Genomic DNA, 11,113 nt, shown 5'->3' on the forward strand with positions numbered 1-11,113 from the left:
TCACTTTGTAGACCAGGCTGGCCTCGAACTCAGAAATCCGCCTGCCTCTGCCTCCCAAGTGCTGGGATTAAAGGCGTGCGCCACCACGCCCGGCTTTTCTGTCAAATTCTAACCATGATGATCATCTGTAGTATTTGGGGTTCTCTGGGACCTCATTAGCCAACAACTTCAAAAGAGGTCCCTCATTCCTAGAACTGAGCTGTTTATTTCCTAGCCTGTGGCATGTAGGAGGGGACTGTCCTGTCCACTGCTGAACAGGGTAACATACATTTCTTAATGGCATTCCTATGTTGGTTCACTTTCAAATATCCACAATTGTTTCAAAGAGTGTTTTACAACTTGATTTATTCAAACAGATGCATTTCAGGACCAGCAAATGTGGAACTTTCTCCCAGCACCTCACATGCTTGGCGAGTGTTAGGCTCAGGTTGTAGTTGGTATTTTGTATGGTATCATTGTGTATGTAAACAACTTGAGGGTTTTTCATAACAGATAAAACCAGTTATAGTCTCTTCGTTCATTTCATTTTATTTTAGAGACTGAGTCCACATGGAGCTCTAGCTGGCCTGGAGCTTGCTGGCTTTGAACTCACAGAGGTCCACTTGCCTCTGCCTCCTGAGTGTTGGCATTAAAGGATCTGACTGCCACATCCAACATCTCCCTGAATATGGAACTCACTGATCAGCCAGACTTTCTGGCCATTGGGCCCCTGGGTTCTCTTGTCTCTGCCTCCTCCTATGGAGGCTAGAATAGTGTCAGATTCCTTGAAACTGGAGTTACAGGTGGTTGCAAGCTGTAAGTGCAAGGAACCAGACCTGGATTCTCTGCAAAGAACAGTAAGTGTTCTTAGCTGCTGAGCCATCTCCAGCCCCTGTTAGTACAGTCTTTGAGGTTGAGGTCTTTAAGTGTCTGTGGGCCATGCAGAATAATTGATTAAATTTATTTCTGTGGAGTTATCATACAATTTTGAAACGCTGGATGTCTGGGCCACTAGGAAAAGGAACTGGCCACTAGGTGGTACCTGAAATCCAAAGTAGGGCATTTCAGTGGAAGGAAGATAATGAAAGTCGGGCGGGCTAGCCGTACAAAGGCTTCCTGTTAGAGAAAGGTGCTTTATGGGGACTCTAGGGTTGTTGGATGGAGAGTTTCAACTGGAAAAGTATCTTTTGCTACCTCTTGTTCTGATAATAAAAAGGGACTAGATTAGGAATATAATTTTGGCTAGTTTTTAAATCCTTGGTTTCTGAACTTTGAACATTCCTGTAGGACAGTAGTTTTCAGCTGTTCTGACGCTGTGACCCTTCACACAGTTCCCCAGGTTGTGGTCACCCCTAACAATAATATTTTTTCATTGCTGCTTCATAACTACTACTTTGCTACTTATGAATTGTAACGTAAATATCTGTTTTCTGATGTTTTCAGGCAGCCCCTGAGAAAGGGTTGTTCGACTCACAAAGAGGCCACAGCCCACAGGCTGAGAAACACTGCTCTGAGACATTAAATGAGCAGTTATTTGCAACTGATATTTTATGTCTAAAACAATGAGAAGTGCTTCTCAGTTGGGATTTTTGTTTGTTTGCTCTTTTTTTCTTTTTAGACAGGATCTCACTATGTAGCCCTGGCTGACCTGGAACTCTAGAACTGAGTTTGTAGACCAGGCTGGCCTAAAACTCATATCTTTGTCTGAGTCTTGAGTGCTGGTATTGAAGGTGTGTCCACCATACCTAGCAAGGACAGGTGTTTTGCTGAGTTTTTACTTAACCTTAGAAACGTCTTCTCAAAATAACCTATCAACTTAAACCGAGGATATTTAGGTAGAAAAAATATATTTATTTTTCTGAACATTTGAAAGGGCACTCAGAGTCCTCTGTCAAGAACCAAGATTTCATCATTTGGAAACTGGCTATAAATTAATTTAGACACACCTCTGATCTCTCTGCAACAGCCTACCCTAGGGATAGATATATTGGGCTCAGATTTAAATTTTGGAATGTCTTAGAGGAAATTCTCTGCAGCTTGGAGCTGGGGAGTTGGTTCAGTTAGTAAAGTGCCTGCTACACAGGCGTGAGGACCTGCGCGTGACTCTCGAGCGTCCATGTAAGAAGCTGGGCTTGCCAGTGCATGCCTGGGACCCTAGCTCAGGGGAGGTGGAGGCAGGGGTTTCCCTGGCTAGCTCTCTGACCAGCCAGCCTAGCCAACCAGCGAGCTCCAGGTTCAGAAAAAGGCCCTGTCTCAAAAAATATTCTTTCTCTCTCTCTGTCTCTGTCTGTCTCTGTCTCACTGTCTCTGTCTGTCTCTCTGTCTATCTCTGTCTGTCTCTGTCTCTCTCTCTCTCTCTCTCTCTCTCTCTCTCTCTCTCTCTCTCTCTCTCGTGTGTGTGTGTGTGTGTGTGTGTGTGTGTGTGTGTGTGTGTGTACAACTAAACTATCACAGAGTTTGAGTTTCTAGACTTGAAGTTATCAAGTGTGTAGAGTCTCAGGGCAGAACTTGAAGCTTGATTCAGATCCCATGTTCTGGTCATGCGTTATACTGGATCAGTTTTTGTGTGTGACCAAATACTGATCTGGTTTTTCATTGCTGTCACATGTTTGACAACATAGAGTAACACAAATTTATCATGTTAGGTTCTATAGATAATTTAGAATCATGGCTCTGAAGTCCAAAATGAATCTTACTGGACTAAAAACAAAGTGTCGGGGAGGCTGTGTTCCTCCTGTAGGGTCCAATGGAGAGCCACTGGGTTTAGGGCTTTATGGGATTGAATTCTTTGGCTGACGATCCCTTCATCCATCTTGGTCCCCTCATCCATTTTGAAAGTCAGCAGTGTAGCACCATCAGGTCTTTCTCTCTCTGATGCTGACTCTCCCATCTTCCCTGACATGGTTAGAGGATCCTAGTACCACACTGGATCTCCAGGATGAGTTAGGACAATCTCCTTTGTGATCTTCCAATGAACATCTTTGGTTCTATTCACAGCATTGAAGCTCTCATTTAATGCAACATTCTCAATTTCTGAGGATTCACTGTGGACATTGTGGGGACTGTTATTTTGTCCATGGCAAATTTTATTGGAAGATAAACACTGTATAAGTGAGAGTTCTCTAGAGTAACAGAACTTATAGAATGACTCTTTCTATATACTGAAAGGGGATTTATTAGAAAGACTTACAGGCTATGTGTGGTCCAGCTAATCCAACAATGGCTGCCTATGAGTGGAAGGTCCAACAATCCAGTAACTGTGCAGTCTACAAGACTAGCTGTCTCAGCTGAGCTTGAATCCCAAAGAAGTGGGCTCTAATGCCAGCGAAGGAATGGTCATGCTAGGAAAGTGAGGGCGAAAAGGCAAAGAGCAAGGCTTCCTTCTTCCATGTCCTTTATACAGGCTCCCAGCAGAAAGTGTGGCCCAGACTAGAGGTGGGATTTCCAACCGCAAAAGATCTGGGTTAAAGGTGCACCTTTCCACCTCAAAGATCAGAATTTCAAAGTGGATCTTCCCACTTCAAATTAAGCAGAAAATTTCTTGCAGGTGTTCCCCCTGACATTTTGGGGGCTTTAGTTAATTCCAGATACAGTCAAGTTGATGACCAGAATAGCTATCACATATGTTCTTTCAACCAGTTAAATTTTGTACATATAAAATATTCATTGTTTGTTGCATGTCTGCACGTGTGTGTGTGTGTGTGTGTGTGTGTGTATTTGGCATGTACATGCACTTGTGTGTGGAGTTCAGGGGTCGGGTGTCTGACTTAGTTACCCTCTACCTTATTGTTTGAGACAGGGACTCTCACTAAACCTCAGGCTCACTGAGTAGGTTAGCCTGGATGGCCAGCAAGCCCCAGGGACCTCCTGTCTCTGCCTTCCTGGTGCTGGGATTACAGTCATGAGCCCTCATGTCAGCAGGATCATCTCCTCTCTTCCATTTGCTACTGTTTAACATTTTTTTAATCCGAGGAGGAATGTTGAGTTGGAGTCACCTTGGGCTTAGATACCTGGAAGAATCAGGCACTTGACTTGTTGATTACTGGAATCACAACTGTATGCCACTATGCCAGGCATTTGCCAGTGGGTTCTGCACATCCAGCTCAAGATTTATTTATTTAATTTAAATGGAGGAGTGTTTTGCTCGCATGTATGTCTGTATCCCACATGTATGCCTGGTGCCCCTGGAGGTAAGACAAGGACATCAGATACCCTAGAACTGGAGTTATGGATGACTGAAAACTCTCATCATGTGGGTGATGAGAATTGAACCTGAGTCCTCTGCAAGATAAAGTGCTTTTAAGCACTGAGCCATCTCTCTAGTCCCCATAATACACAGTTTTCAGTGTACAAGTCTTAGGATCGTAGTATACTAAGAAGGAACTGAAGTATATACAGCCTTAAGTGGGCCTTGGTATTTGAGCTAGCATGACAATTTCTGGAGTAAAAGTATACGAGGAATTTCCCTTTAGAGTATGTGCGTTAAAGGCAATGCTCTTTCAGAGAACCCAGGTTTGATTCCCAGGACCTACATAGCAGCTTTCAGCTAACTATAACTTCAGCTCCGAGGGATCTAATGCCTTTTCTTGGTCTCCATGGGTACCAGATGTGCATGTGGTACACAGACACAAAATAAAAAAAATAAATCTTTTAAAACAGGAATATTGTGGGTTGGAGAGAAGGCTCAGGGGTTAAGAGTGCTTGCTGCTCTTGCAAAGGATCCAGGGTTGGTTCTCTTCCAGAGGTCCTGAGTTCAATTCCCAGCAACTGCATGGTGGTTCACAACCATCTGTAGTGGGATTTTATACCTTCTTCTGGTGTGTCTGCAGACAGCTACAGTGTACTCATATAAATAAAATAAATATTTTTTTAAAAGGGAATATTGTATTTTTTCTGTTATCATCTTTTCTTTTTGATACGTGTGATTTTTGAAGCACGAGTTGCCAATCCTCTGTTCTCTGCTTCTAAACAAACCAACAGAAGAGTCTTATCTCAGCTCTCTCTCTTAGTCTCTGGGAGCAAGGATTAGTACTCTCGTTTCTTCCGGATTCAACATGTCCAACCATTTGGAAAGATAACATCTTAAGTGGAATTCAGAGAACCTTTGCCAGAAGTGAAACACATTTAAAATCTATTCATAAGTAAGGTATTAAAAACAATTTTTAAGGCTGTGAATGCTGGTGGGAGAAAAAAATGTTGACAGGTGATTAAAAAAACAAAACAAAACAAAAAACCAACCAACTGGCCACATCTATAAAGCAAGATCTCGTTATCTTCTCCAGCCTACTCAAGAGAAGCCTGCAACTTAGCCATAAACAACTTTGAAAATGAGGAGGCTGTGTGCTTTTGTACCTAATTCAGATGGCAATTTGACAGTAGCTTGGGGACATGAAAGGACCAGTCAGATGGATGGATAGACTTAGGGATGGACAGACTTAGGAATGGCTGGCTGGCTGATGTAGGGGTTCAGTGTTACTTTCAGGGTGTAATAATGTCATTAGATTTAAAAAAAATAAAAACTCTAGAAATACAAATGACCCCAGCACAGTATGCTTCCTCCCTAACTGATGTATGGGTGCTGAGCTGAGAACGTGGCCAACTCAGTTCGTTAATAAACATTATTTTGTTGGATGTCTCATCTTTAGTCTTCTGTGTATTCTAATCTAATGCTGTGTGTCATTTTGGGCTGTTTTTGTGAGTGAGAGGCATAGGGATGGCTCATCCAAACCAGGGAGTTTAGTTGACCAAACCTGACCCAAGTGGGCTGACAGCCAGGTGGAGAGAGCACAGCAGGGGTTCACATCCTGAAAAAAACGGAGTAGGTGGGAAACGTTGGAACATTATGTGACTGTGGATTTCAAATTTGGGACTGTAGGTGGGGTTGGACTTGGGCTCCCTGTTTGTCCAAGTGAGTTAAAACCCAGACTTGGAATGCTGGTGGTGTTCTGGGCAGTGAGTGGCACACCACAGGATCCCCTGCTGTCTCCGGAGGATCTGAAGGCATGAAGCTGCTTCAGGTTCTCCTTGTTTTGCTGTTTGTGGCACTTGCAGGTAACGTGTCCAAATGTACCGTGAAGTAGGGGACACAAGTGCTGGTAATCACAGGTGGAATGTTTAAGATTGCTGACAGCTGGCTGATACTATCAGTGGTGCCCGTTCTCTTGGGTGCCTTGGAAGAGAGCTATGAGGTCAGAGGCATCCTTGGTGAAGGTACCGGTTGGCCCATCGTCTTGACTCATCTTTATGATGCTGAGCAGTTTGTCTCTGAGAACTGTGGCCATCCCCATTTCTAATCAATCATTTTCAGCTTGGGCTATCTCAGCGATGTGAACAGCATACAGCCAATGTCGTTCTTCCTCATTAAGTAGTTAATTAACTCAGGGAGTTATTCCTTTTGAACCTTAGTTTTTTTTGTTTTTTTTTTTTCTCCTCTGGCATGTGAGTGTCACATAAATTTAGCTTATGTGCAAAGATGCAAAGCCTCACGTTTGTGAATGGAGACCTGAAATCAAGGGTTCCCTTCTGCCTTGCTTGCAAGAAGCCATATTGTGTTTTCACGTCCCTCAAAGAGCACCTCTCTCACCTTCAAGGGTGCTGCCTCATCATGAAGTTTGTAACAGGGAGAAAACATCTTTGCCACTCACATTTATTCAGGAGGCTTGTCTGGTTTTGTGTAGACAGAGAGTTTTCGGACCGGAGTGCATGCCACTGAACAGGAGGTGGTAGAGATCTCCGGAGGGGAAGGGAGCCAACAAATTGTGTTTGCTCACTAGGCAAGTCATTGATCTGAGCTGAAGAAGAGAGTGAGAGAGAGGACAGCCAGGTACTGGAGAAGTTGTCTGAGGTGGGGAAATAAGTTTTCAGGAGCAACTGTGGCTCACAAGGTTTTGGCAAGGGTGATACCTGATGTCTACAGTGTGAAACACAAGAGGGGTGTGTGTGTGTGTGTGTGTGTGTGTATGTGTGTGTTAGAGAAAAAGAGAGTCTACAATGCTGTGTGTGTCTGTGGTATTGTATGTATGTGAGAGAGTTTGCGATGCTGTGTGTGTCTGTGATGTTGTATGTGTGAAATACACCACACACACTCACACACACCCACACCCCCCCCCACACACACACACACACACACACACACACTCAAAAGAGTATAAAATAAAACTCACACACACACTCACACACCCCCCCCCCCCCCCCCCCACACACACGTCTATGATGGTGTGTGTGTGTGTTGTGACTATCCACCCACCTGCTCTGAGTCCACAGGAGGATTTTGGGTGTCTGCTCTAGCATTCTCTGCCTCACTCCCTTGAGACTGGGTCTCTTACTGAACCTGGAGTTAGGCTGGTAGTTAAGGTCTCACAGCCCTCTTGTTTTTACCTTGCCTGCCCCCCCCCCATCAGGCTGGGGTTACGGGCTTAGCCACACCTATCTTTTATGTGAGTGCAAGGGATTTGAACCTCCTGAGACATCTCTCCTGACCTAGGTGATTTTCTTTTAAATTAAAAAACAAACAAATAAACAAACAAACACCTAAGAAGATGACTCAGCAAGTAAGAGGATTTGCTGTGCAAGAATCAGAATCTGAGTTTGGCCCTCTGAACCCATGTAAAAAAATTAAGCTTTGTTTGATTATTATTGTATATGTGTGAAGTATATTTGCGGTTGCACGTGTGTCCTGGTGTGCAAGTGGAGGTCGGAGGACAACCCTGTGACCTTGCTTTCTCCTTCCACCTTCTGTAGGTTCTAGAGATTGAACACAGGCTTCTAGGCTTTCTGGGCAGCCGTCTATCTGCAGGGCCATCCTGCTGACCCAGCCCGGGATGTCCTTTGAAAAGCTGATTTGACTCTGAAGTGTACTGATGGTGATGCATTAGTGCTCTCTGGGGACACAAGGCTGAGAGTGTGCTAACTTCAGAGCTTGAAGGAGGGTAGGCTTTGCCTGATATAGGGTGGTACCCATCTCAAACTGTAATGAGGAGTTAGATCTTCCTTCTCTCTCTTGTCACGGGTATTTGTAAGGCTATTTGGATATTGGCCAGGATCAAATGTCCCTTTTTTAAAGGTAAAGATTAACTTTATGTGCACAAGTGTTCTACCAGCATATATGTATGTGCAATACATGTGTATTTAGTGCTCAGAGAGGTCAGAAGAGGATGCTAGACTTCTTGCAACATTACAGATAGCTATGAACCACCATGTGGGTGCTGGGAACCAAACCTGGGTCCTTTGCAAGAGCAGCAAGCACTCTTAGCTGCTGAGCCATCAATCGAGATCCTTATATGTCCTTAATTCGGGTGTTCTGAGTTTCCTTTGTATCGGCATAGGGTTTCCTTTTGAGATGGAGTTGATGCTGACAGGGGGCAGTGTCTGCTGTCTCTCCCTGTGAGTGTGAACTCAGCTGCATCTGCTGCTTTCCCTCAGAGACTAATCCTACTCAATGTTGTCTCCTATGTTCAGATGGTGCACAGCCCAAGAGATGTTTTAGCAACATAGAAGGCTACTGCAGGAAGAAATGTAGATTAGTGGAGATCTCTGAGATGGGATGCCTGCATGGGAAATACTGTTGTGTTAACGAGCTGGAGAACAAAAAGCACAAGAAGCACTCAGTCGTTGAAGAGACAGTCAAACCCCAAGACAAGTCAAAAGTACAAGACTATATGGTCCTGCCCACCGTCACATACTACACCATCAGTATCTGAATGAACCACTTGTTCACGAAGGCCATTGTCCCCTGCAGCCCCATGGAATCCAGTGGGCTGCTTCTGTCCTGTCTCTTTCCTTCTGTGAACTTGAATCCGCACACAATAAAGTTCGACCCTTTTGCCTGTATCCACGCCTTGTCTGGATATTATAAATGTGAACGATTAGCTGCTGCATTGCTTGCGTTTCACCTGTGAAATGGGGACACAGAGATTAAGTGAACGCTGGGGGAGGTGTCAGCAAGTCTCTCCACTTTGCAGCCAAGATGGTATTTCACAGATCTCAAGTAGTTCCCTTCATTCAAAAAAAAACATTAAAAATAATTTTAGACAGTTAAGCATGTGTGCTTGTACACGCACACTTGTGTGCATGCATCAGGGCATGCATGTGTCATGGTGGTGGTGTGTGCATGTGTGTGTGTGTGGGTCAGGGGACAGCTTTAGGGAGTCAGTTCTCTCTTTCCACTTTTTGGGTTCCAGGGAGGGAACTCGGATTATAAGTAAACACCTCATCTGTGTCATCCCATGCTTGCCTCACACTCTGCAGGGAAATTTCTTATGTCTCTAAGAAACTATGAGAATATACAAACACATACACATACGTACACACACAGAGACACACACACAGACACACACATATAGTAACACACAGACACACATACAAAGACACACACACTGACACACACAGAGACACAGACACACACAGAACCGCAGACACATACATACACACACACACATACACACACAGAGCCACAGACACACACAGAACCACAGACACACACACACACACACACACACACACACACACACACACACACAGAGCTTTGATGAGAAGGGACGACAGCTTTTGAGACGCTTAGGATGCAATGCAATCTGGACTCCTTCTGGTGTGCACCCCATCTGCTCTTTCACTAGCAATTAGAATATCTAGTTGACACAGCTTTTAGACATACACAGGCCTGTGGTGCTGAGGTAGAAGGCTCTCCTGTTTGGACACAGCACCTGGTGTTTTCTGTCACTGCAAATCCTCCTGCAGTGTCCATGCGCAGGGAGATCCCAGCATCTCTCATGTTGTACAGTTATTGTGCAGAAAGAACCCAGACAAACTTGGGTCTGAGGTGGTGCACTAGGTGTGGGAAGGCTGAGGAGGTCTGGGGGGATTAGGGGGAACTAAAACGCCCTGAAGAATCCTGTCTAATCAGGTGAGCTCAGGCTTTACATTGAATGGAACCACTCATAGAGTCCTGGCCAGGTTCTGAGCCTCCCTCCAGCACTCAAGAGACTAAAAACAGCAGGCAGTGTTTGGGAAAGTCAGAGGCCTGCACTGTTGAATGGATGTTTTGGTACCCTGCTCCATCGGCACCTCAGTAATTCTGCCTGCTCCTGAATGCTTCCCGGACACTACATCCCTTCTACTGCCCCAGCTCTGAAACATGGAATGAGAAATCCTAACTGTACATCCTTTGGCTCAGAAATGATGTTATTGAGTTTCACCACAGGTATGAATCATTTTCCTGTCACCAGTCAGGAAGATCTCACCCCGCCTACCCTCAGCATCATATACTTCCTCTGGTGTGTTGCTTCTTTTGGCTTCTCTATCATGATAGCTGGGCTGCCCCTCTTGTTCTTGGACCTATTCTAACCCTCTTCCATTCTGTTGGAATAGGGTTTTTTTTTTTTCCATTGTAAAAGGGTACAATGTAAAATAGAGTACAAATATAGATAACTTGTCTTCTTCCTTTCCTATTTGTGTTCTTTTAAAAAAATTTATCGTGCGTGTGCCTGTATGTATGTATGTATGTATGTATGTATGTATGACTGTGAACATGGGTGTGGTTGGTGCTGGCTGTGGTCGGACTCCCCTGGAACGTGGAACGGCAATTCCAGATGGTTGTGAACCACTATGCGGGTACTGGGACTTAAATCTAAGTCCTCTGCTAGCTTCCATGACATCTCCTCCAGCACCCCACACCCCCACCCTGCCACGTGTATTTATTACTTATTTTTCTTGTCTTATTGCTTTGGTGAAGATTCCAAACCCTGTATTGAGTAGGAGTGGAGATAGTAGGCACCTGTAACTGCCTTTAGGTTTTAGGAGTCATGTTCTCCCCCCTCCACCCCACAATGTTGGTTATAGAATTATTATATATAGCCTTTATTGTGTTGAGGGTTGTCCTTTCTAGTGCTAGTTTCTTCAGGGTTTTTACCACAGCAGCAAAGGCAGTTTGCTGCTTAAGTTCAAGCATGGTATGAGGAAGGGTGGGACTCGGGGCAAGAGGAAGGGTGAGACTCGGGGCAAGAGGAAGGGTGGGACTCGGGGCAAGAGGAAGAGTGAGACTTGGGGCAAGAGGAAGGGTGGGACTCGGGGCAAGAGGAAGGGTGAGACTCGGGGCAAGAGGAAGGGTGGGACTCGGGGCAAGAGGAAGGGTGGGACT

At 44.8% G+C, this 11,113-nt stretch overlaps 1 protein-coding gene across 1 annotated transcript; it reads left to right on the forward strand.

The window, feature by feature from the left end:
- Positions 1–5,927: 5,927 nt before the first annotated feature.
- Defb128 (defensin beta 128) lies at positions 5,928–9,014 on the forward strand. Its single transcript, XM_021157049.1, has 2 exons — positions 5,928–6,030; positions 8,437–9,014. Exons 1-2 carry the CDS (start codon positions 5,982–5,984, stop codon positions 8,676–8,678), a joined length of 291 nt encoding a protein of 96 aa, XP_021012708.1. The 5' UTR covers positions 5,928–5,981; the 3' UTR covers positions 8,679–9,014.
- Positions 9,015–11,113: the final 2,099 nt, after the last annotated feature.

This window comes from Mus caroli, chromosome 2 (assembly GCF_900094665.2).
Source record: "Mus caroli chromosome 2, CAROLI_EIJ_v1.1, whole genome shotgun sequence".
In the NCBI taxonomy this organism is placed as follows: Eukaryota; Metazoa; Chordata; class Mammalia; order Rodentia; family Muridae; genus Mus; species Mus caroli.

Bases quoted from the DNA above. Each gene is read 5' to 3' on its own strand.
- Defb128 (XM_021157049.1), top strand. From the start codon at position 5,982: ATGAAGCTGCTTCAGGTTCTCCTTGTTTTGCTGTTTGTGGCACTTGCA. The intron at 6,031-8,436 runs GTAACGTGTCCA...TCCTATGTTCAG, and splicing joins GCTGTTTGTGGCACTTGCAG to ATGGTGCACAGCCCAAGAGA.